Below are 26759 nucleotides of genomic sequence, written 5' to 3' on the forward strand. Positions count from 1 at the left end.
CATCGCCCTTTAGGCCAATCGGCCCGGAGCGGACCACTTCCTCGGAACGGACCAACGGGAAGGCGGCGGCGGGGCGGCGCAGTCACATGACGGTGCGCGGCGCTGCGGGGTGTTGCTGGTGGGGGCGGCTTGTGGCGGCGGCGCGACCATGGTGAGGGGCCGCGGGTGGCGGCGGACCGGGCTGGGCCGCGGCGGGGGGGTGCCGCGGGGCGCCGCCCGTCTCGGCGCTGACGCTGACGCCGAGGCCGAGGCTGAGGCTGGTCTGGCCGCTGCCGTGTGTGCAGGTGGGAGGAGTCCGGCCCGCGCCCGCCGGTGGCCGAGGGGCAGGCCCGGCCGCCCGGGGCCGGCCTGGACCGGGGGGCTCCTCTCGGCTGCCGCTCGGCCGCGCCGTCAGCGGCTGCGCTTGGCCGCTGGCGGCGATGGGCCGGGCTGGGGCGAGGCGGGGTGGGGTGGGGTGGGGTGGGGTGGGGGGGCCGGGCCGGAGCCGGAGCCGGGCCCGGGCTCGGGCTCGGAGGCCGCCGCTCGGCTCGGGCGGGGCTGAGGTGAGGGCTGGGCCCGTTGTGTCCGCGGTAACGGTTCGCGCTGCGGTGAAGGCTGCCCGCGGTCCGCCGCTGCGGCGGGTCAGTGCGAGCCACTGCTTTACAGGGTTCAACCGAGTTTGCGTGTGGGGGCGCGGGGGAAGGAGGTGTTTTTATTGGGGAACCGCCGCTGTACTTGCGGTCAGAGTTTAAGTGTATTTTAGCGTGCCGCTCCTGTCATAAACCCGAGGTTATGTCATTTCGAGTGCTGTGGATATGGGCTCTTGATGTCCACGGGGCAGTCTGCTGTTCAGTTATTCCTGACCCTCCAGGACTGCTGTTTCCCACTTTCCTAGTGAACCTCCTTTCTCTGCCTGCAGAAGAGGTGGTTTTGCATTGGTGGGCCCAGCTCCATAGAGTCGTTTTGGAGCAAATGCTGGGGTTTATTTGAGAGGCAAGCCTGAAATTTCAGCATGGAAATAGCTCTTATTGAGAAATGCTTTTCATTTTTCAATAAAAACAAGCGGACAATCGAGTTTCTTAGTAAAACTGAAAAGTCTACCTCTTTAATTTTACAATAACGTTGTAAGCAGCGAGTGCTATAACTGTCATGGCGTGTTAATTAGCTGAAGTGTGGAGTATAAACAGTACCAACAGTATCTACACAGTGAGGCAAAACCTAACTGCTTTATAAAGCAGGGTTTGCACTGTTCATAGGCCTTTGGCACAGGCTTTCTTTTTAAAGTTATGTGTATGTTGCTATCAGTTTAATACTGTATCCTCTGGGGGGGGAGGGGGGGCAAAACCTGTAATGTTACTTGAAAGATTAATGCAAAATACTTAATTGGGTGATGAGAAATGCTAAATCTACCTAGACAGCAGTCTCTGTCCCCCACATAAATGCTTTGTGGTAGTCGCTAACTCATGAATGATACAACTGTCCTCTGCCTGTCACTTCCATGGGAACTGGCCTGAGACTTCTCTGGTCTCCTGTCCTCTTTCTAAGAACAGCTGGTATCAGGTGATTCAGAAATAAATAAACTTTTAGGTGTTAAACATGGGATAATCCCTTCTACCAAATTAGGCCCTGCTGCCATTTCCTATGGTCGAGCTTGGTTTAAACCTTGAACCTGAATGTTTAAGTACCTTTAACAAGACTGATTTTAAGAGGGCTCTGGCTGTTCTTGATCATCCCCTGAATAAAAAGTCCAGCCCCTTGATTCTTGTTAATGTCTTGTGGCTTCCTGTGGCAGTAAGTACCAGTTTAAACATGTGAAAAATGTTTTCTTCTCTCTGGTTCGTCTTTGAGCTCCTATGCTGTGAGATACAATAGAAGTTCTGGAGTTGCCTTCAGTGTTGCAGAGTAATGCTTTCTATATGGCATAAAATGCTTATGCATATTTTGTTAATTCCAGGGAGCTCAGTGACTTTTACAGCAATGCGTTGTGTGCACCCAGGCTTCATCTGTAGGTTGGCAGTTGTCCTGATCAACTTCTGTAGCTAACCCATCTTCTGTCTTGGGTAGTGTTCATTTTAAATGTCTCAGTGGTGGCTGGTCGGTAGGTAGTCCTGATAAAATCCAACTAGGACGAGGCAGAAAAACTTCTTTGGGTAAATCTCATTCGTTGTGGTACTAAACACAAGCATGTGAGCAAACAGAAGGAAAAGTTATGCGTGGAATAGGCTGTAAGCACATCAGTTATCTAAAGAAAAGTACTTAATTGTTTAGAGATTAGGTGAAAATGCACTCTAGAACGGAACAGAAACAAAACATTCCACTTTGTATTATTTATACCCTGCATCTAGCTTAAGATAACTATATCATCAGAATACAAGCTGTTTGGTAGGCTCCACAAGCGTGCCTTGATTCTGCTGTATTTCAATACTATGTAATCCTTCCTCTTGAGTACTGCAAGTTAACCAGATTAAGTAGAATGAGCATCTTAACTAGTCAACTCATTGACCCAAAATAATAACCCTCTCCAGAGTGCAGCTAAGTGTCAAGTATGAATCTTAGGAAGTCTTCCCATGGAGCTGACTGTTAGAAAATAAGTAAATCGTACACAATAGTTGTAATGTTCGCTTTGTATGTTCAAGAATAGTTGCCATTATGAGGATAGGCATAGTCCAGAATAATGTTTGCTGCTGCGATAATACGCTTTTCTAATTGTTATCTGCAAGATAACTTGTATTACCCATTCTGATCAGCCAGACAGTAGACTTCTTCCAAGCTAGTTTGGGGTTTAAAAAAATTCTTGTTTTCCAAGCAACTTAGAGCTCACTAGCCTTTATTTAAAAAAAAACAAACCCAAGGAAACAAAACCTGAAACAAACAAAAAAACCACACCCCCAAAAAATGCACACCAAAAGCCAGGTCTCCTCACCGCCCTGCCAAATTCAGCTGCTGTGTGTTATGACTTCTGTAACTTATGATAGTCCTTTCTTCCAAGCTAGAAGACAACTATGGTCTTTTGTACAGAAACTGATAGTGCAGCTGAAAGAGGCTGTTCTCTGTCCCTTCTCCACTGCTCACTTGCTTCCTTGTGGCTTCAGAGGAAAAAAGGTTAGGTAACAAGTAAAGCAGAAAACTGTTCACATCAACTCTTTTTGCTTCAACATTTGCAGTGTATTTAATGGGGGTACGGCTCAGGCATTTCTAAAGTCTAAATGGCTGCATAATTGCTATAAATGGCTTATCTTGTGTTCATGCAGGAGTTTATACCTTACAGTACATGTTGTTGACAAGGCAGGACATTCTGTGCCTTGATTATGGAGTAGTGCTGCTTTTCTCTAGTGTCAAAGTATCTCCCACTTCAAAAGCTTATGTTCAAGACTCTTGTTTGTAGATTGGCATAGGACTCCACAGTGCAGTTGCATTTTTTGACAAAATAACACTTGAAAATACTATCTTGTGTTACTAGGTTCCTCATTTGAAGTGGAAGCTACAGAGCATAAACAGCTTTATTCAACATTGTATCTGACAGAAGAACTGGTTTCTAGTTTGGTGTGTGCCCTGCTGTCATTGGTATGCTTTTGCTCTACGTTCTCTTTACTTCAGTTGCTTTTTGCTACAGCTTCCTCAAACTTCAGGCGTATGTGTCAGGATATGCGTATCTTGATGTGATTTTGTGTATCACTTGATAATAACCAGGTTATGTGTGGAAAACTCTATAGTTCTGAACCTGAAAGTAGCTTGCTTTCTGAAGTGCAAAGAAAAGGGTAAGCTGATAAATATTCAGACTTTGAAAAGTAAGAAAGAGTTGGTGCTGCTGTTAAGATGTTTTCATATAGAAGTAAAGCTGCTACAAATGACACCTCAGGCTGCTTCCATTGTTTGCTTGTGACAGTCAGTGGTAGGTTATCTCACTACCTGTGCAACTGTAAAATGCTGAGATTGTCTTTTCTTTAGACATGAAGTGCAGTACCCTTGTAGTAAAGACATCTTTGTTTAGACCAATCATCATCTTAGTCTTCAAATCAGAACAGGTATGAAATGTAATTTTACTTTTAATCTTGAAGAGATACAGAAGAAAAAATTTAATCTCTGTGGTAACATGGAGATGCTTCTGTTGATGAATTTAGTTATGTACTTAGTATGGTCCTGGTGTTGAATGCAGTGTGGGACCTTGCTGCTCAAATTTAGAGCAGAAATGGAAATGCTGTCAATGTCTTCTGTTGATGCAGCCAGAATGTGATGTAAAGCTGACTCTGGTTCATTATAAATGGGAAAGCTAGGTCAGACAGAGCAAGGCTCTGAAACTCCATTATTTCCCCAACTGTTGCTAAAAGACAGTGGTTAAAGTGTATACCTTCAATTAGATATTTCTGATGAGATCATTATTGGTGTTATATAAAGCATAGTCTCAAACTTGTCATAGCTATTATGCTTTAACCAGTGATTTTCACACCAAAAGAAAGGAAACTGATGCACGTGCACTCTGCCAACCACTTCTTGAGGTTGTAACAAATATTATGTGTTTCAATAAATGCTTTAACTTGATGTTGCTGTCAAAAGGCCTTCTTTTCACAGCCCTACTTGCAGTGTTTTATGTGGTTGTAGGGTGAACTAGGTGAATGGTAAACTATTAATCAGCTGGGCTAGTCTTCTAGCTTATTTGATGTTTTACAGCCTCAACAGCTCTCCCAGCACTACGTGGCCTTGGGGATGGCAGAGCAGGACTGGTAGCTGTGTAAGCTTAATGCCCATTAGGAGAAGGGGGCTTAGGAAGTTGTGGTTAGTGTTAACGTTACTGCACTGGTTTTAGCTGTGCTTTAAGATAGAGAGATCTGATGTGGTTAGAGCATATGGCGTTCAGCTCAGTAGTGATGTATCTTCTCTAAAGCTCTAGTATGGGTTCAGGGGACTGTAGATTGTGACAAACATTCTGGCATAGACATAATTCAGCAAGTCTGTTACATGATGTTTTGATATTGATTGTTGCACACTAGTCCCAGCACTGTCATTTTCTGTTCCTTGAAAGTCCAGTCTGTCATGGAATAAATAAAGCTTAGCAAATACGGCAGAGTTCTGCCGGTAGAACGTACTTGCTTCACAGTTGGAAGTTTTCTAAGAGTTTGTAGCTATTGAATTGCCTGGGAAATAGGGTCATCTAGCCATGGATATTACTGCTGCCTTATACTTCAGTTGTTTTTTGGAAGATCTGCACTTTATGTGATTAATTAGAGAGAGCTTTTTAAGAGGGGTGGTCATTCTAATTAGCAGAGGGTTTTTTTCTGTTGACTAAACAGACTTGTTGATTAGTTATTGTGCAGGGTTTGAATATTACTGAGGCACATTGAGTCATAGAAGTGTTGGTTGGAAGGACCCTTTATCTCATATAACCTCCTGCTTGAAGCAGGGTTATCACCAATGTTAGATCAGCCTTGTTTTTGTCTAGCTGGGTGATTGAAAACCTTCAAGGGCAGAGTTTTACCGCCCGTTTGGGCACGATCCAGGCAAGAACAGTATTGCATGGCACTGTCTGTTTTCTGTATGTGGAAAAGGGTAGTGGGGAGAACAAAGGGGAGATACTGTCTGTGACTCTTATTAGGGAGATTCCAATTGCAGAGCAAGAACCCAGTTAAACACAGGAGAAAACAGGGGTGTGCCAAAGCTGCAGTGCTCTGTAACCATTAAGTTGCTGTTGAACTAACACCTCTGTATTTTAATGAAGACCTCAATTTTAATCCCAGTCCTCAAAAGATACTTATGGGCACTCCAAGCATGGGGTGTGTGGGAGGAGTTGGTACTCAAGATACTGTTTTTTAAGAACATCAGGATGATGTAATTCATGGCCTGCTAGCTTGTCACTGAGATTTAGTAAAAGGAGAAGACCAGGAACTTTCTGAACACAGTGGATGAGGGGAAAAAATGTAAATAGTTGAGAATGTAGTGAAGCTGCAGGCTCGGAGAACCTGCTGTACAAATCACTGTGTACGTGGTATTTGTCAAGAGTAGAGCAGATGTAATTGGGACACAACATTGGTGCTTTTATCTCTGTCAGCATTTCAGAGAGGCCACCTGAAAACAAACTGCAAGACTGGGAGAAGCTGGAAGGCTCTAATGAGATATTGAAAACTGGGCCTTAAACAATAGGTGGATGGTGGTGTTTCCTTGTAAGGTGTTAGGAAGAAGGCTGGTTGTAGGTGGGGAGAGCATTAGGCGTTCTGATCTAAGTAAATGTGGACATCTTGGAGGATAACTTAAAGATGCTTATAGGAACTGATCTCCAGTCTGGTAGAGGGCAGGGAGCAGCTGCAGTAGGAGAAGGCCTATTGTAGTTGGGTTGGGGGGGAAACTTAAGGCTGTAAGCAGTGGATTTAATTAATGTTATAAGAAAATGCACTGTGATCCTTGGAAAGGCAAGAGATGTTGAAAGTTTAAGTTGAAGGCCCAGAATGTGCCTCTTTGAGGAGAGGTAAGAGGAAGAGGGTCACTGGGACAAGTAGGGGCCATGAAGAGTTGTTGCTTCTCTTCAGTTTTCGATTGCCTTCTGCAAGTTGCTTCTACCTTCTGGAAAGCAGTAACTGTACTTTATGCTTTGCTTATCTGAGACTTTGTCCTTAATAGAGTTGTGTGGCTCAGATGGCAGTTAATTGAGAACTTGTGAGTACAGGAGAGCATGTGTACAGTTGCAGCGTGTGCAGTCCGGCATTGCTTTGAAGCTCTGTGGAAAGAAGTAATGCTTCCTCTCAGCACAGTGATGTCTTTGCCTTCTCTTGAAGCTTTTTCTTGCCAGATACTTGCACTGGATTCTTGACCTCTAAATGTTGGAAGGGAAAAGTTGACCCTGTTCTGTCCCCATAGTTTTGTACTCCAAGAAGCAGTGCTGCTCGCAGGTTACCAACCTATCTCTCCCTGCCCTCAGGTTTTTGCAGAGTACTTGGAACGTTCTCCCTTGCATATCCCACAGCTATTTCTGACAGCTCTGGAGTGGTCACACTGCAGTGTCACTTGCACTATGTTCTAAACTACAGGAATCCAGTTTGAATCAAGTCATGAACAGCTTCATACAAATAATTGAGTTCTGTTTTTTTTCTTCCAGCCAACAACACAGCAGTCTCCTCAGGATGAACAGGAAAAACTCCTGGATGAAGCCATTCAGGCTGTGAAGGTGCAGTCTTTCCAGATGAAGAGATGCTTGGTAAGAATGTGACTTTAAAATGCAATGAAGCTTCTTGTCTGCTAGATGTTAAACAGTAAATCAATACTAATCTCTAGTGCTGTGAGGAAAATTAACCCTTTATGCATCTTTCTGGTAGAGGCTTTGCAAATAAATGAGGCAGCTGCTCAATGAGAGTTAGCCTTGAGTATTCTTTGAACGTGTCTTCCTGATTTTGCTCCAGTATTTGACAAGATAAATTATAAAGATGTGCCTTTATAATTTATGTGCTCGCATTTCAGTAAACCTAAACTGAGAATAAGCCTGCCATTTGACATCAGAAGGCTATTGCTCAAATTCATTTTATATGGAACTATATGATGAGAAAGTATGTTCAACGTAAACAAGAATAGTGTTGGTTTTTCCATGTAGTCTTTTCTTGGCCTGAACCACAGGCTGTGAGGCTAATAATGAATTACCTGCTGCATAGGATAAATTTTGTAGTGATTAATTGTAGACTGATGTATGAATTCTTCTGTGACTGGAAACACACCATTGGCTAGGGTTGTGCTGAGATCTTTATCTTGACATTGTAGCCAGTGCAGACAGATGATGTCATCATATGTAGCTTTCTTGGGTTTGAGAAGCCTATTTTTATTTGGAGAAACTGCTTGAAGTTGCAATGAAAACTTATATATTCCCATAGATTTTCACGTGGTTAGCCAAGCTAACTTTGTTTGCAGCCAAATGACAGTAGCAAGAAAGGTAACACCCATGCCAGTTTTATACTCTGTGGAATGCTTTTGAAGTCTTTGAAGTACCTGCAGCTGAGCTTTTCACTGCTATCTGACTGAGTGACAATATACTAAGTGGATCACACTAGCAACTCCTTGCGTTCTCCCTCACAACTTAATGCAGCTGCTTGTGATGGGTTGAACAAGTATGCATAGGTGGTAGATTAGAAGTTTGTCTTGTATCCTGTGATGCAAGGTGATTATATGCATCATAGGTATAAGTTATATGCAGCCTAATAAACTGTAAGGTGTTCAGTAAGGTGTTGTTCTTGGATGAGAAGTGGGGGAAGAGGAATCTAATTCTAACAGTGGTCTGCTGGCAGTGCATATCCTCTGTCTCCTAGAAGTTTCTTCATGACCTGAGCAAAACAACAGACCAGACTGGGGGCGGGGAGGGGGAGCGGGGGAGAATCTGTTCTATTTTGCTTGCTGGATAAGGTCTGAGTGGTGAGCGGAGATTTCTGCATAAGCGAAATTTTCTTTTAAGTTTTTTGTACCATTAGTATTCACAAATTATTACTGTAGCTCTGTCTTCAGATATGTCTTCTTGCCACCTTCAGGTATAATGTTCTGCTTAATTAGGATGGGTAACATGGTACAAGCTAGATACTAACTCACTTGATTTAATTGGAATTTCCTGATGTTTACTTAGTCTTTGCATGCGTTTTTAAAAAGCTATAAGTGTAGTTTTTCTAAAATACTGCAGTTGCCCAGTGTTATTTCTTACAGGCTGTTCTCTCTTTCTTCCTCTAAAGGACAAAAACAAGCTCATGGATGCTTTGAAACATGCTTCCAACATGCTTGGTGAGCTGCGGACTTCTATGTTATCTCCAAAGAGCTATTATGAGCTCTGTATCCTTTGAAGAGGGAATGAATAGTTGAAATGCTGAATTTGGAATGTTCATCTGCTGGTTTTGGTACAGTGGTGTCTCGTCAGTCTCGGATATTTACTAGCACTTTTCTCCTCAATATTTAGTTATCTGGATATATTGTAGGAGAACACGCACTTATTTGCTCACTGTGTAAGTTCATCTTCTCCCTTTGGTATAAAACAGGTCTTTAATGTCTTTCATATCTTCCTTTGGGAGGTTCCAGAAGTCTAGTTTTGTAAAAATACCAGCTCTGTAAAACAACTCTGCTTGCTCTATGCTACCCCAAAATCTGTAAAACCAACTTACTTTTTGCCCTTCATTATTATCTTAGCTTCTAACCATAAATCAGTGCCTCGGTGCATTTACATGTGCATACTATGGTATCTGAAGAAGGGGAACCTTTTCATGAGACGTGGGAATAGAATGTGAATATATTCAAATACTACTTTCTCCGTGTGTGGGTGATATTCTTCTGTGACACCTAGTATGCCTTTGTTTTAGATACTCTGTTCAATCACATCTGTTTGCTTGCTGTTTTGATTTAGGGTTTGGGTTTTTTTCCCCCTTTTCTGATATGCTAAAAATGCCAATTGAAGGCTTAGGGTTAATTTTGCACACTTATCCCAATAATGATTATTGTTTCAGAAGTACTACCTACCTGGGAGTGATTGTATTTAGTACAGTATCTTTCCTCCTTGGTGTGAATGAGCAAATTACTATGTAAATCTGTTGTAGACATTCTAACTTAAAATCCTTAACTATGAGAGACATGGCAATTTCTGATGAGCTACACTACTTGGAAGTCTACCTGACAGATGAATTTGCCAAAGGAAGGAAAGTGGCAGACCTTTATGAGCTAGTACAGTACGCTGGAAATATTATTCCAAGACTGTAAGTGTGTATATGTTAGTGTGTGTTTGGTTTTTTTAAAACTGGTGAATAGTGGTCAGACTCTGGCTTCAGATAATGACTGACTCTGCATTCTTGCTTGACAGCAAGAATTCAGTTTGCAATGGTGAATAGTATTTCTGCTTATCTTAAGAGTGGATTGCTATGAGACTTCGGAGATCTAGGCCAAGAGTGCAGCTGTAGAAGGTCAGTTCCTCCTGCCAATGTGTTGGTTTTGCACATGACCAAGATGGAAGCGCTTTGATCTTGGAATAAAGTTGGCTTTTAGGTAAAGAGCTGGTCGGTGGAAGATCAACCAAGTACCACATTCTGATCAGTGAGATTGACTACACGTTTATTAACTTTTTCCGTTATCTGTTAATGAACTTGTACCTGAGAATCTAGGTCTTAGATCCTCACACATAATAGATGCTTTGTAACTATCCATCTCTTTGGAAAGTAAGAAGTGTGAGAAGGAAACTGAAAATTTCTGTAACTTAATTCTTAAAAGCTTTGTGTTTCTGTATATGTTTTTTTGGCTATGTGTTAGCATGCCAGAGATGATACTGGAAGGTTTATCTTTAAATATGTGACCATTGGGCTGGAGGAGATCTTCTAGATATTCAGAATTAGGACTCAGATTTTGCTTGGTACTGCAGTTTTTAACTCCTGAGCTTATGTTCATGCCAGAAAGAGGCTTTGGAGACACCAGGCTGCACCCTCATGCAGTTTCTGGAGTTTGGCTAATGACTACCACAGTGTCTTTACCCCTCTGCATAATCATTTATGTTGTCTTCCTGCCTGCTTGATGTAGACTCTGGTTCTCCCTGATGAACACTTCTAGTGCTTTCATGGAGGTTCGTTGCACATCCATGCATGAGGCAGAGAAACATACAGAGAGGGTTGAGGCCTCTAAACCGAATATGTGAAGGTTCTGAGCATTATATGTTTTTTCTCTTAAGCTGAAGGGGAGTCCAAGTATACTGGAGTACTAGTCCTTTGCATCTTGCATGTTTCTTCTACCTGTTGCTTAATATAGAGATGCTGAAGGAATGAGTACAGGCTTGAGGATTTCCGAAGAGCATAACACCTGTCCTGCTAGACTACAGTGTGAAAGAGGCTTAACTGCTTCACCATAACAGATTACTTATCTATATGTGCCAGAGCTGTTTTCCAGCTTAGTGGGGTGCTGGAGGTATAAACAAGCTAGTCTGAGAGCATTTAGAACTTCATGCATGCTAAGCATTTACACATGCAATGCATAAAGCATTGTAACGTGGTCAAGTGGCCGTTCAGACTTGCTGTGCTCTGTAGCAGAGGAGAATAGGAGTTGAAAGCTGATTAAATAACCAAAATTATGGTATCTAGCTGATATTTTATTGCTTTCTGTGCTTTGGTAATTCTGGCAGGATGAAAGAAGGGAACTGTTGCCTTTGAGTGTGATATTGTTACTTTACAATTTATTGTTTGATTCTGTGCCTTTTGCAGGTATCTCCTGATAACAGTAGGAGTTGTCTATGTCAAGTCATTTCCACAGTCCAGGAAAGATATTTTGAAAGACCTTGTGGAGATGTGCCGTGGAGTACAGCATCCTCTTAGAGGCCTCTTTCTTAGAAACTATCTACTGCAGTGTACCAGGAATATCTTACCAGATGAAGGCGAGCAAGCAGAGTAAGAAAGATGGGCTATAACTTTTAAAAATTACTGTTTTTAACAGAACATATTTAAATTTTCTGTATGACTTTCTTCAAATTTGAGAGAAGTAGATATGTTGGAACTCTACAGTTTTGACAGGTGTTTGGTCCATTAAGAATTCCCTTCCAGAACTAAGGTTTCTCACAAATGAGGATATGAACCTTTCTTATGAACCCAGATATCAAACCACCCACTTCCCCACCCTCTTACCTTCTTAAGAATTGGATGTTCACCAGTGGATGGAAGGATGAATAACTCTGACAAGCTTTTCCTGTTCCTAACCTGTTCTCAATTGCAGTGAAGAAACCACTGGAGACATCAGTGATTCGATGGATTTTGTGCTGCTGAACTTTGCTGAGATGAACAAACTTTGGGTGCGAATGCAACACCAGGGTCATAGTCGGGACAGAGAGAAAAGGGAGCGAGAAAGGCAGGAACTGAGAATCCTAGTAGGAACAAACCTGGTTCGCCTCAGTCAGTTGGAAGGTGTTAATGTGGAGCGATATAAGCAGGTAGGATGTCTGTTCATCCTTATGACTTCTGTTAATTTTTTCCAAATGAAACCAGTTTGGACTTTTAGATCAGCAGCTTGAAGTGTTACAGCTATGCTAAAAGTCCAGTAATCTTGGTGCTTCTCAAACTCTTCACCTGAGGAAAAGTTCTGAATGCTAATGAAGCTGTATAGTGTGTTGTGAGGCTAAGGACATGGCTCATGCATTTTTCCTATAAGCTTGTCTGTAACATTAACAAGAGATTTTAAAACTTTTGTTCCTGATTCCCATTTTACTTATAGAATAATGAGTTGCTTTAAGGGATGTGTACGCATACAGTGTTCTATGATGAGACTTTACAAGTTAAATGAAGCTATGTTTCCCAAAGCATTCAAGAGAACCGTTATTGCATGAAATGATAGTCAAGCAAATATATAATTTAGAAGTGTGTCCCTTGTAAGTTTTACCATATCGCTGCTGAAAATTATTTTGGTCAGTACTGCTGAGACCCTGAGTAGTGGTATGTGCCAGCAAAACTAGTAGCACTGACTTACTAAATCAAAGTTTGCAGGTTGTATAATGTACAAAAAGGACAGGTGTCTGAGACCAGTAGATTTTTTTTCCTCTGAAGGATGGAACTGCTGAAAAGTGGGACTTTTCATGAGAAAGCCTTTATGTAAAGGTTAAGCTGAGAAATGTTGGAAATACTGTTCTGCTTGGATTAAACACATATGTATGTCTGCATATAAACTTAGAAAGTAATTGTAAAATCACTGCAAGACTACTTCTCCTATTCCAGATTGTTCTGCCCGGAATATTGGAGCAAGTTGTAAACTGTAGAGATGCTTTAGCTCAGGAGTACCTCATGGAGTGCATCATACAGGTGAGTTGCTTAAATTCAATTGCCTGAATTCATTCAATCAAGTGATGGGACATGGGGACGCTTACTCCTATACTTCTAGTCAGATTCAGGCTGCTTTCACCTCTTCCTCATGAACTGGAAAACTTCGTCAGTAGGACTCACATTGTGGCTTGTCCCATATTTCTCTGCCCATATACCAGGTGGGCAGAGTGGAGATTTTTGTGCTCCTTCTGTTGCAGAAGCTTGTACACATCTGAGCAGCAGTGCCTGCAGTATGAATTGTAATAGGTAGCTGGGCCCTGAAGTTATCCATTTGTCTTGCATCTCTTGCTTCATGCATTTACCCAGTCAAGGTCAGCTTGGGGAACCCTAAAGCATTTGTAGGCCAGACTGTATTTATTATGTGGCTGTCTGCTTTAGAATTACTGTTGCATTTTACTGCTGTGTAACAATGGGCAAATTCAGTTTATAACTCAATGACTATTGATCTAAAACTTCAGGTTTTCCCAGATGAATTTCACCTCCAAACCTTGAACCCATTTCTCAGAGCCTGTGCTGAGCTGCACCAAAATGTGAATGTGAAAAATATAATTATTGCTTTAATTGACAGGTGAGTGACCAAAGGGGGTGGAAATTGGCTCAAAATTAAGTTTGTGTTGTGCACAAGCAGATGATAATTCTTTTAGCACTTGGAAGCTTTCAATTTTTGATATCACTTAACTTCACTGTTTCTATGTCTTTCTATCAGCTGTAATTAAGGCTGTGAAGAATATTATTTCTATAGCTTCTGCTGTCTCTACTCTGCTTTTACAGCTTCTGATGAAACTTTGCTTTAAGGACTGATTGAAACCTGTAAACAGATTAAGCCAGGAAACAACCAGCCAGGTCATTTAGTATTGACCATTTTCATGTTTCTGAACTAAAGTGGCAGCAGTGTTCTGCTTTGACAGCCGTATCGGTCATAGCTATCTCTTGAAAACTTGAAGATCCTAATGGCTAAATCACATATAAAGGATACTTTGTCTTGCAGTTTTGATCAGAGAACATAACATATGCCTCTTCAGAATAGAGCTAGTATGAAGTGGAACTACTTTCTTATTCTTAGTTTACCACTAGCTTCCTGCCTGTTCTCCCAAAAGTATGTTTTTACCGTGGAGGTGCTGCTTAAAACTGCTTTCGCTGAATTCAAATGTGAAGGAGAAATCAGAACTGAAGTTTTGATTTGTATCCTGAAACAAAAGAACACAGATTATCAGTGAGTACTGCAGAAAGGAAGTGCACTTACTTCAAAAAGTGGACTTTTTGAAGCCTCAAAAAAGCCTTGTCCTCGCGTTTGCACACAGACATATGTACCTTTGTGTATCTGGTCCATGTACCACTGTATGGACTTCAGTTACCGTAGAGGTCTTGAGTCCCACTGGCATTCAGCAATGGATAGGGTGGTTGTGTCTTTGTTTATCTTCTCTAATGCCTGGAGATGGAGCATGTATGTTATGTATAACTGGTATAACTTAGGATCTTGAATTTTTTACTTGACAAATCTGTAGTTTGTTTTCTCCACGTTACATCAGATCTATTGGTTCAGGACTTCAGTCTTAGTGGAGTATCTTTCAGTATTTGTGCATTTGGCAGAGAAGCATCTCTGCCTTCACCTAGAGATGTTCACAGGAATTCATTGGTCTTCTACACTTTGCTGCTGTGGCTGAGATTTTTCATAATTTTGTTAGCTTTAAAAAAAAAACACCAAAAACAAACCACAAAACAAAAAACCTGTAAAACCCACAAACCCCCAAAATCCCAAGAAGCATTGCCTGAAACAATCTAATATCTTGAGACTACTTTCAACAGAGGTCATCTTTTGCTAGGTTCTTACGTTAGTGTGTAGCTATAATTTTTGCAAGGAGGTTTTCCTCATGTAGCTTTTGCTGTCATGTCCACTTAGAGGACTTCAACAGCTTTGGTATTACTTCCACAGTAAGTTTACTATTCTTACTGTTACAAACAACAGTAAGCAACTGACTAGCAGTGAACCTGCCGTCCTCCTAGACTTAATGCTACTGTGTTTTGTTGGGCCACTAATAGTGTCTTCCAGAGCCTTCTCATTTAGCTACAGGACAAAGGTAGAAAGGTGGCAGTGTGATGATTATCTTCTTTCTGGTATGGCAACTCATGCTTTTGACTGTAATGTTACTGCAAGTGTTGGAGGATATGAGTGATCTGTTCTTGGAATCTGTCCTGGTTTCAGCTGGGTTGGAGTAAATTGTCTTCCTAGTAGCTGGTACAGTGCTGTGTTTTGAGTTCAGTATGAGAAGAATGTTGATAACACTGATGTTTTCAGTTGTTGCTCAGTAATGTTTAGGCTAAAGTCAAGGTTTTTTTCAGCTTCTCATGCCAAGCCAGCAAGAAAGCTGGAGGGGCACAAGAAGTTGGTACAGGACACAGCCAGGGCACCTGACCCAAAGTGGCCAAAGGGGGTATTCTATACTATGTGACGTCCCATCTAGTTTAGGAACTGGGGCGAGTGGGGGTGGGGGAATTGCCGCTTGGGGACTAACTGGTTGTCGATTGGCAGGTGGTGAGCAATTGCACTGTGCATCATTTGTATATTCCAACCCTTTTATCATTACTGCTGTCACTTTATTAGTGTTATCATTATCATTATTAGCTGCTGCTTTTTATATTATATTAAACTGTTCTTATCTCAACCCACGAGTTTTACTTTTTTTTTTCTCCGATTTTTCTCCCCCATCCCACTGGGTATGGGGGGAGTGAGTGAGCAGCTGCATGGTGCTCAGTTGCTGGCTGGGGTTAAACCACGACAGAATCCACGCATGTAGAGAAGATGTTGCTCTTCTGTTTGGATTGGAGTTGTTACGAGCAATTGTTTTGCGTTTTGGTATTGTGTACTTAAGATGTGAATCTGCCCCATACAGATAAGTGCCTGTTGGGGTTTCTCATCTTTATTTCAGCTGGCATGGCATAATTGAAACTGAACATCAGTGACTGCTGAGGAAGCTTGTGAAGCTTCAGTGCGTATTCCTGTGGTGCTTTCCTGTTAAAGGAATTTTTGTGCAAATAGTCTTGCTGCTTTGGGATCTTTCTTGCCTTACTAAACCATTTGTAGCTGTTAATTATGCTGCCATCTGCCTGCAACTTGATCATATTTTGTAGTGTGCTGGCCTTACCCTCTGAGCTGTTGCCAAAAAAAGCTGCCTTGTCCCTTTTAGAAAAGGCAGTGATTGTTCCAGGCTTTAGAAAGTCTGCTTGTTACCACCCTAATGAAATGTTAAGAGTAGTTCAACATCTTTTTTTCCTGTTAGTGTTTTGGCACCTCATCCTCTTCTTACCTGCCTTTTTGTTTCAAACCCAAAGTTCATTCAGAATCAAAGTTTAGAAACCCTGTAAGAACTAACTTGAATTTTAATTGTGTCCCTTCTCCTAAATGTGTTTGTAGGTCTTCCTCTAATTCAGACCAGAATAATCTCTTAACAATTAGAAAGTAAAGGTAACAATGCTGAGGTTTTTTAAGTTGCAGCTTTGGTAAGGTGCTAGCCTTCCTATAGTAATTCTTCTTATTTTGTATCTGATTTCTGCAGAAACGGTGGTTGGACGGTGGACTTTATCCTGTTATAGAAAGAGATAGCTCTACAACAACTTTTGAATGCTTGCTGGATAGCAATCTCTTGCTTTGTTTTTTTCCCAAAAAAAGTACCCTTCTTCACTTCAAATTTACTTTGTATTTTGCTCTTTGCAAACAGTGGAAGTTGCAAACATGTTGGTCTGTCTTTGGAGACAAAGCATAGTTAAGTCAGCAGATTTCTGTTTTTTCTCTGGAGACTGTTTTGCAGGGAATGCTACTGGATGTCTAAATTCAGTAATATCACTGAATGGATGCAGGATATTTGCTCTTCCATCAGCCTACTCTATACCTCTTTCTCTGCTGGAAAGAACAGAACACTTGCTGCTAGCTGAAGAACATGAATTATGAGAAATGTCCTTGTTGTTCTTCTTCATCTTGCCATCTCTGTCAGCATTCTTTTCCAGGGCTGATATTTACCAGGCTCAGTTGCTCTTAAGGCTTCTGACTTCCATTAATTTCCTTTTTGCTTGCAATAGAGCTTGCAAATATACCTGAAGGACTTGCTTTTTCTGCCAGTATCTCTTTCTGGCCTGTATCTGAGGAGTGGAAAAACTGTGCTGACCAAGCTTCTTTCCTTTATCTGTTACCAGGTTAGCTTTATTTGCACATCGTGAAGATGGACCTGGTATCCCAGCAGATATCAAACTGTTTGACATCTTTTCACAGCAGGTTGCTACTGTAATACAGGTATGCTGGGTATTCTTGAATGCAGTTTTGGGGTTTTTTTTTGCAAAGTTATGTGCTTTTTTTATCAACTCAGTGCTGTCTCAAATTACAGTCTCGCCAGGACATGCCCTCAGAAGATGTTGTATCTTTGCAAGTTTCTCTCATTAACTTGGCTATGAAATGCTATCCAGACCGTGTTGACTATGTTGATAAGGTGTTGGAGACAACCGTGGAAATATTCAATAAACTTAATCTGGAACAGTAAGTGTCTCTTGCATTCTCTCTAGAGTGGCAATTAATACTCTAAAATCTAGACTTCTACATTTCACCATGTTTGGCAAGATAGCAGAGACATGTGCTTTGGATGTGTAAGGTTACTGGTTTTGGGCCAAGCTATAGAGGATCATGATAAACTACTGACTAACCAGGACTTGCTTACCTGTGCATACATCCTACTGCGCAACTGTACAGCTACATAATGTGTATGCCAAGCTGTGTGTAGTCATTATCTGTTCATCCCTTACAGCACTCTAGAGTTCTTCTCTTGCTGAATTTGCAGCCACAGCCTCTGCTTCTGCTATCAGCAACTGAAAACATGCAGTTTCCACTGTACATCCTAAAGAGCAAGATAGGACTTGTTTTGATGCTTTATTTCCTTTCTCCCTAGCAGCAAGTTGCTTAGATGTTGTGGTATACATCAGAATTGGTATTGAGGCAGACTTTAAATCAGTCTACATATGTGAACTATTGATTAATTGTGTTTTTTGCATGTATTTTCTTTTAGTATTGCAACAAGCAGTGCTGTTTCAAAGGAGCTGACTAGACTTTTGAAAATCCCTATTGATACTTACAACAATATCCTGACAGTTCTGAAACTAAAACATTTTCACCCACTCTTTGAATACTTTGATTACGAGTCCAGGAAGAGCATGAGTTGTTACGTGCTTAGCAATGTATTGGATTATAACACAGAAATTGTGTCCCAAGAACAGGTATGACATAAGTTAACTTGAAATTGTAGGTATTTAAACTACTGTTTGAAGACTTGAAAACACATACTAAGTGACTTCATGCAGGGTGTGCTTTGTTTCCTAGCCTTCATGCCCCTGCATGCCCCCGCCTCCCCATCTTGGTAGTAGAGGCTTTATCCCACTTGATAATTCTTCCACCCATGTTCTTAGATATCTTGTCTTTGCACATCTTACCTAATGTCATCCTAGGAACTACTTCTGTTACGTTTGAACAAAGACCCTGAATACCCTTAAGACTAGGCCTGTTACCTAAAGAAGGCTGGATGGTGCTTCTGGAATCTGAATTTCCTCTGTACTGCTGTGCTGTCCCACTTGTGCTAAGAGGGACCCTTCTTCAGGGAGTAAGGCAAATATGTCCTAAAGTATCACCATCTAATAGACTTTCCTAGTGCTTTGTCAGCACTACAAATGGCTGTAAAGATGTTCCCAGCTGCTGTCAACTTATGCTTATAGACTACTCTGGTTTAAACAGAGTTTATATTGCCTTTAACAGGTTGATGCTATCATGAATTTGGTATCCACACTGATCCAGGATCAACCGGATCAGCCTGCTGAAGATCCTGACCCTGAGGATTTTGCTGATGAGCAGAGTCTTGTGGGAAGATTTATTCATCTTTTGCGTTCAGACGACCCTGACCAACAGTATCTGGTATGTTGATCAGTGCTTCTGAATGCTTGTGCTCTCTGAACTGTCAGATCGTGCATTATTTACTGTACAAGAATTTAGTGTAGCTAGGAGCTGGGACATCACTGCTCTGACATGGCAAACTCAGAAAACATTATGTATGACACCTTTAATGGTAGTATGAAATGTTGTTTATTTGGAAAAGCAGACAAGGACTTAAAAGCATTTGTGGATTTAAACTTCTAGTCCCATGAGGTGGCAGTTTGGATGCAAATATATTAGTTTGTGGTAACTCTTAATTAACATTCTGACAACTTTAACTGTCTAGCTAAAAAGTAGCAAGTGAAATTTGGAACACTCTGCCATTTGCATTCTCTTGGTATCAAAATACACAAAAAAGCTCAGAAAATACAGCTAATATGTTTGGCCTCAGGGATTTTAATTAGTGTAGGTATATGGTCTTCTTACAGCATGTGGTTATAAATGTTTTTCCTCTGTGCTTGGTCCATCCTTAATAGCAGATTTGAAATGGCCTTGAAATGATCTCCCTATATTGAGAAGTGTGTTGGGGGCAGAGGGACAGGGATATTCTGTCTTTGCAAAATCCATTGGAGAAGCTGGCAGAAGATGTACTGAAGTTGGATGCTGTTACAGATTGCAGCAGCTAGATTTAGCTCTAGTCAGAGCCCAGGCCTGAGTAGGGACTACTGTGAAGTTACAGTTAGCACGCCTGAAATACAATCGTCTGACTTAGTTTTAAAGTTGCAGCAATATCATACTGTGTAAACAGTGAGAATAGACCAATGTAATCCAGGAGAAGCTACACATAACATCACTGGTAATTCATTTAGCTTGGGTTTAAGTATTGTACAAAAATTTCTTGCTTGAAATATAGAGCTTTGCTGCAACTTCTGTAATGGGGAGAAGCATAGCTTTAAGGCCTGTACAAGGATTGGAGGCAGTTGTGTTTCAGGACCTGCTCTTCATTGACTGTGTTATTTCTGAATATTGCTGGAGTAAGGCAGGAAGCTCAACCAGCTTCTCATTCATTTCAAGAATTGTATGGGTTGATTGCAGCTAGCTAGTACCATATTCATACAGGAAAAGCCAAGATAACCATGTGGGATTTTTTTGCTAATAGAGAATAAAACTTTCCTCAAAGGGATGCTGGCACTAAGGGAGTTGATGTATTTTTAGTCCAAAAGACTTTGCATAGCTAGAGGTGTTGAAGCTGGTTTTGCAAAGCTTCTGCATATCTGGCTGTTGTCTTTCTCCTCTAGCAATGCTTAGCTTTAATTGGATTGACCACCTTTAAATGCCATCATAGGAGTTGTCAAATTATCTTTTGGATAGAATTTTGTAAGCTACTTAACACCTATTAGTAAAAATGCTTAATAGCTTCTTGATGAGCATCACAAATGCTTGTATCAAATTGTCCTACATTACAGAAACAGTAGGAGAAAATCCGAGGCTATGGGATTTTAACAGCTCTTTCACAGTATCTCACTTTAAATGATGCAGAGAATTCCAGTTATGAGAATACATGACTAACACTATCAATAGGTAGAAATAATCCCAAAATAAGGGCAAAAGTAGAAGCTAACAGTACAAACAAGTAGAGCTCCTTAGTCTTTCTCCACAGGTTTAGAACAAGGGTGATAGGCAGAAAAGTATCACGTTCATGTTGTGTGTGCAGCTTGTGCTCAAAACTGAGAAAGGCAATAAAAGAAGCTGTCATTAATAAGCATAATGAAAAACTAAAACTAGGGGAAAATGGCAAAAGTTGCAGGTGTGGCCACCAGAATGTGGCACTATAGTCTTTCAGAATATGAGAAGCCATATGTGTTTCATTTCATGAAACTTGGTTTCTTTCTTTTACTTTCTTACAGGCTTAAGAGAGAATAGTCCTTTTTGTAGCTTCTATTGAGTTGAGGACAGAATGTATCCGATGTCATTATTAAATGCAAGCTCAGGCAACTTCCATCTCACTGAACAATCCAAAATGTATCTGCAGTTAATACAGTACAACAAGCGTTGCCTAACACTTACTAAGCAGCTGTAGGAAAACTTTGGGCAAATACCACATAAAAAGCTACAGAGACTGCACAAATTTAATTCAAGTAAAGCAACTTGCATGTACTTCCCCCAAAATACTGTAATTTATCTGATGCTAACACCATGTCTTTCTGATGCTCTTGTTCCATAGAGTGCACATTAAGTTACAGCGGCAAATAAGACGCCTCTTTCAAGAGTTCTCTAAGCTTACAGTGCTTCTGTTTCAGATCCTAAATACTGCCCGGAAACACTTTGGTGCAGGTGGGAACCAACGTATTCGTTTTACACTGCCACCACTGGTTTTTGCTGCATACCAGCTTGCTTTTCGCTACAAAGAGAACTCCAAAGTGGTAAGCTGACCTATAGGTAACTCTTGTACACTTGCTTCTTTTTGGCTTTCTTAAAAATGCATTTTGTCTGGCTAAGACTTTGTCTGTATGCTAAGACTTGATACAGAATGCTAGGGTATCTTTTGCTCGAGGCAGATTTTTTTTTTTTTACTTGAGGTGTGAATGCTTTCTAATTTAGGGAGGATTTCTATCAATTTATATTAAATTACCTCAGCACTTGAGGAATGGTGAAGCAGAAATTGACTAGTTGTGTTTATTCATGAAGGTGATTGATACATGGTTTTACATGGAGACCAGAGAACTATGATACTGCAAGTGATGGCATGAAACTGTCTTAAATCTGGATATTAAAATTCATCAACTTCTAAGTCTGTAGCTATACTATTTTAATGTTTCTAAAAGCAAGTGCTTCTTTGTAGGTTAACTTACACGGTAGTTGCAAAAGTGCACACTTAAAAAAAAAAAGCACTTATCCATTTTGGCCCTTTAATGCTTTCTGATAGCTTAAATATGTATTTTCCCTTATTGTGGGGGATATATTGTGGGGAAATAAGTTAAAATGCTGTTTGTTAAAACAGTCCTCAAAATGAATGTTTTAAAATTCTCTTTCACTTCTGATTGATGCTCTAGACTGAACAGAATTTTTCTCCACTTGGCTAATTAGGCTTTTGCTCAGATATGTTCTAAGCATAGCTGTGGTAACTGCACTTCAGTGTAGACTTCTGAGGAAGGTTTCTATGAGCTGGTAGGAAAAATGGGTGTGAACTTTTTGTAATTGGAAGGAATACTTTGAAGACCCACTGAGGTCAACACAGTACTGCTAGGGCACTCACTACTACTTCAGTAAATCAGTGGCTGGAGGGGCATGCAGAAGACAACAGATGGGAGCACTTGACAGATCTTGTTACAGTTTAAATTCTCTTTTCCTTATAGCAATAGTCTTGTTCAAGCTTTGACTTATTTTACTTCTCTAGGATGACAAATGGGAAAAGAAGTGCCAGAAGATCTTCTCATTTGCTCATCAGACCATCAGTGCTCTGATCAAAGCAGAACTGGCAGAACTGCCTCTTCGTCTCTTCCTACAAGGAGCACTGGCTGCAGGAGAGATTGGCTTTGAAAATCATGAAACTGTGGCCTATGAATTCATGTCCCAGGTGAGCGTCCTACTATTACTGTCCTGTGCTACCTTAAATTTGGCTTGGGTAGATTTCCTGAATGCTGAGTCATCTGGTGTGATTAAAACATCTGAAACAATTGACAGCTAATGCTACTAGGTGGAAACTCCTTATCTTCATTCTTGCTTCCCAGGCTGCTGTGCAATTAAGCTCCATTACTCCTGATTTGAATACTCAGTCTGACAACATGTGGTATGTTGCAATGCTGCCTCCTACTTGCATAGTTGGTTCACTGGAGGAGTGTAGCTTTCTCAACATAAAACACTCCTTCACTGCTTCTAAGACTGTCTCCCAGCTCCTGTTACCTAGCTGGTATTGCCCTGACCACAAGCACTCTTTGGAAGTTCTCTAAAATTCGCAGTGTTCACAACTCCCATGCTGGGCTTTGCTAATTAAAATCCTTGTATTGAAATCTATTATAAACTATTCTGAGAATGCATTTAAACCTGTTACTTGGTCTCAAGCCTTACTTGTTCCAAAAACCTTCCCATCAGATAGAGAACCAACGTATTTCATGTTATCCATGTTGGAAGCTTTGTCCTAAATCTTTCCTCTAATACTGCTACTAATGCACGTTCTTAGACTGAGTTGCTGATAACCTCAGCTTTTCCTCACTGTCTTGTATCAGTTGCTATTGTAGCACAATTCTGACGACAAGAGCAGCGTGACAATTATTTACCTTCTCTTAGAGATATGATTCAAGATTTTTAGTCTTGTGTGTTCTCTCAAGGCTCTTCAGCCACGTAGCAGCAGTGCAAACACTTTTCTTACCTACTGCGTGGTCACTGACCTACCACTCAACTTCTCCTCTACTGTTTTGTTTGTTTCAAAGAACCAAATCCTTTTCAGGGACTATTTCTGCTACTGGAGTTCCGTATTTGAACAGATGATTGAAATGAGGAAAAACTCAATCTTCAGAGTATATGTAGCATCACATTTGTTTACTATAACCACTTAAGTAAGAAGTATTTCTTGTGAGACTTATTTCCAGTCTGTGGACTTAACTTGATTTTGACACTCTCAGTGAAAGATCTTTTTTGCTGCCTGAAGCTTTTTAGCAAATGTAAAACTGGACACTTTCCTGCCATGTCACTAGCAGGTGTGATTTGTTGGTTTTGGTTGGGTTTTGGGGTTGTTTTTTTTTTCTGATGTGTTCTAAAGCAGCAATTAAGAGTCTTGCTTCTCCCTTGACTAGGCCTTCTCTCTATATGAAGATGAAATCAGTGATTCAAAAGCACAGCTGGCTGCAATCACCTTGATAATTGGGACATTTGAGAGGATGAAGTGCTTCAGTGAGGAGAACCATGAGCCTTTGAGGACTCAGTGTGCGCTGGCAGCCTCTAAGCTTCTTAAGAAGCCAGACCAATGCCGGGCTGTGAGCACTTGTGCCCATCTGTTTTGGTCTGGCCGAAATACTGACAAGAATGGGGAGGAGGTAAGAACAAAGCGACAGCAGTGTAACACATCCTACCTCAGTAACATAGTTCTGCCTTTCTTCTGAAGGCACTTACTTCTAAAGTAGATATATCACTTACTGATGTAGATTTGGTTGGAATGTGTCCTAATACATGAAGCTTCTAAATATCACTGCAGTATAAGCTGCATAAATACAAAAATGGAGAAACCCCAAATTTAAGGGTTGAAGTACCATGCAAGCTTTGGATTGTAAACTAGTTTAAACTGGCTGTCAAAGTACAGTCTGCATTTTGCATGTGTTTATTATAATAGCTGTGTTTGCATGTGAACTACTAAACTTCCAAATTAACGATACAAGTTGTTGAAGTTAAATGTGAAAAAAAACCACCCCAAATTGTTTGTTCTTCAAGGCTTGTCACATAAGCAGTTGTGAAGAGCAGTGTTTGAAATCTGTTTCTTGAAGTATGCATTAGTGTACTTACTACAAAATTCAGTTCATTGATCTCATAATTGAAGGCTTTCAACAACTGTTCATGTTATTGCCTGATTTGGCAAAACTTAAAATTGGTGGCACTCAGGCAAGGTAAGCTTTCAGTGACAGCTTGTTCTCCACAGTTTGTGTGTGTCTGTGTTTCTGTGGTGGACCACCAGGAAATGCCATGTATGTGTGAAGGGAAGAGATACTGGAGCTCCCTAAGGTTCTTTTATTTCTTGTAACTTTTCGGTTTTTCCTTCTAGCTTCATGGAGGAAAAAGAGTGATGGAATGCCTAAAGAAGGCTCTGAAGATAGCAAATCAGTGCATGGATCCTTCTCTGCAAGTCCAACTTTTCATAGAAATTCTGAATAGATATATCTATTTTTATGAAAAGGAAAATGAGGCGGTGAGTGAAAATGCATTCTTTCCATAGCATCTGTTTTAAAGAGCATTTCTTTAAGCTTTTCATTCACCCTTCTGCCCCAAATCATGTCTCTTCAACTTGCTCTGTAGTCTCTCATGAGATGTACAAGTTCTGGTAATAACAACAGAGTAGTCAATTCTTGATATACTAGTAAAATTGTCAATAGAAGTTCATTCTTGTACATGGGGGAAAACACCAAACATTTGCAATTTAGTTATGAACTTAAATATTGTGAGACTTGGATACCTGAAATATTTATTAAATCAAAACTTACTGGGACTTATATGAGAAAGTAGTAGGATTCTAACTTTAGAGGTACCTAACTTAATATGTACGTAAGGGGAAGAAAATTGTTACAACTGTTCAAGGTCACTGCCGAGCACACCACAAATGGTTGGTGTAAGCTTTAATTTCAAGAAATAGATAGGACATCTCGTGTACCAGCTTAAATTCTGCATCTGAAATCTGAGATTGTTACCTCATACATTTTCTGGTAGCAGATAACTAGTAAACTTACCCAGTTTGAAAAAGCTGCTTGGTCAAGTAGAGATCAACATCCCATCTGACGTCTTCATTTGATCAACAGAAGATGTTAATTTATACCCTGTAGTTCTGAGAGAATGTCTAAAGAGATTTTAGGGATTTGCTGACTTTCCAACTTTTTTTTCCAACTTTCCAACTTTTCCGCTATAGTAGTGCTCTAGTGTAGGAGATGCTGTATGTGATGGAGATGAAAATAAAACTTTGAATTTCAAAGCACTTGGCAGATGTAAAAATAGTCTCTGGATATAGTGATGGTCTGCGGTGCATTTTGTGCTGTGGTGGTCTGTGTAGCGCTGGACTTAACACCATGGGCAGCCCTCCTTTCCTAGGTAGTGACTTGGTCACCAAGAATAACTTTAAATCTGATATTGCCATCCTGACTGACTTCTACAAGAAACAGATTATGTTAGAGTGCATAGATAATCTGATTACGTGCTTTATTTGTTTAAAGCTTTTTAAATTTGTATTGAATAGACTGGAGAGAAATGCTGTGGTAAAACTTACGAAGCTATCAGGTTCATGACTTAAAAGTTCTTCACATTTGCTGGGATGGGGGGAGTTTCCACAAAACTCTGAAATCAGAATGGTCCTATGAGGAGCAAGAGAAGGCAGTCTCCAACAGTTTGTCTGCATACAGTCTTACCCATATTTTTAAGAACTGTCCAAATACCAATAGTTTAGAAACGAGCTTGTTAAAACTAATGTCTATGCACTTATGCACAGGTCTCGCTGATGACTTTTGTTGTGTTTATATTGTCCTGTAGGTGACAATTCAGGTTTTGAATCAGCTTATACAGAAGATAAGAGAAGATCTCCCAAACCTTGAGTCTACTGAAGAAACAGAACAGATTAACAAACACTTTCACAACACACTGGAGCACTTGCGTCTGAGGAGGGAATCACCAGAATCTGAGGGGCCAATTTATGAAGGTCTTGTTATTTAGGAAGATACGCACTGTACTTATTTCTTTTCATTTACATACCATATGTTTTTTTTAAGATAGATTCATAGGTTGTGCCTTTCAGAAATGTCAAGTTAAGTTAACATTCATGTGTTCAGTCTGGCACTTCAAACACTTGTGTTGAGTACTCTAACAAATTTGAAAGGTTGGACCAGCAACTACAGGTTTCATCAGTTAGCATGGCTGAAACTTTCTTTGAAATCCATGTGACATGGTAGGGCTCTTCGGTTCTGATTTCTCTTCTGTCTGTTCACTGTTGCTTCTGTAGCACTAGAGTTCTAAACTGGCAGTGACTGTCATCTCAAACTGTGTCTGATCCTTACAGAATATCAGATTTTTGGGATTATTGTATGTCAGATTCTGCTTGTGCTTTTCTTTTAATGCAAGTTAAGACTAAGTGTAATATTTTTCCCTAAAAACTAGAATATATTAATGCATGTTTGGAGAGTTTTAAAGTACCATGTTCAAAAACAGAAGTTATATTTTGCATATTAAGGCTCTGTGACATTCAGTGAGGGCCAGTACGGTGCACAGGGCATATTTATCAAGATAATTTTGTTCCAAATAGTATAAAAATAGAGAATTTGCAATCTATATAGATATGTATAACCTTCATTACTGTAAATTTAGGGGAAAATGCATTACACAAGTTTATTCAGTATCATGATTTTTTG

The 26759-nt window shown here is 40.5% G+C and overlaps 1 protein-coding gene across 3 annotated transcripts; it reads left to right on the plus strand.

Annotated features, from left to right (window-relative positions):
• Positions 1-62: 62 nt before the first annotated feature.
• VPS35 (VPS35 retromer complex component) lies at positions 63-26759 on the plus strand. Of its 3 annotated transcripts, none has more exons than XM_049805850.1 (17): positions 63-151; positions 7064-7162; positions 8670-8766; positions 9554-9677; positions 11163-11345; positions 11668-11881; positions 12660-12743; positions 13223-13332; positions 16953-17049; positions 17141-17289; positions 17813-18020; positions 18553-18708; positions 20967-21089; positions 22064-22243; positions 23460-23699; positions 24419-24562; positions 25888-26759. In XM_049805850.1, the coding sequence occupies exons 1-17, from the start codon at positions 149-151 to the stop codon at positions 26065-26067; spliced, it is 2391 nt and encodes a 796-aa protein (XP_049661807.1). In that variant the 5' UTR covers positions 63-148; the 3' UTR covers positions 26068-26759. The 3 variants fall into 3 exon arrangements, with proteins under 3 accessions (XP_049661807.1, XP_049661809.1, XP_049661808.1); XM_049805852.1 differs by lacking the exon at positions 63-151 and adding an exon at positions 581-903; XM_049805851.1 differs by lacking the exons at positions 63-151; positions 7064-7162; positions 8670-8766 and adding an exon at positions 9829-9963 and having other exon boundaries at positions 8775-9677.

Source organism: Accipiter gentilis, chromosome 7, assembly GCF_929443795.1.
Source record: "Accipiter gentilis chromosome 7, bAccGen1.1, whole genome shotgun sequence".
NCBI classification, from domain to species: Eukaryota; Metazoa; Chordata; class Aves; order Accipitriformes; family Accipitridae; genus Astur; species Astur gentilis.

Coding starts and splice junctions, on each gene's coding strand:
- VPS35 (XM_049805852.1), top strand. CDS start 772: ATGTCATTTCGAGTGCTGTGGATATGGGCTCTTGATGTCCACGGGGCA. Junction 18,021..18,552: donor AAATTGTGTCCCAAGAACAG/GTATGACATAAG, acceptor TGCCTTTAACAG/GTTGATGCTATCATGAATTT. Junction 24,563..25,887: donor ATGAAAAGGAAAATGAGGCG/GTGAGTGAAAAT, acceptor ATTGTCCTGTAG/GTGACAATTCAGGTTTTGAA.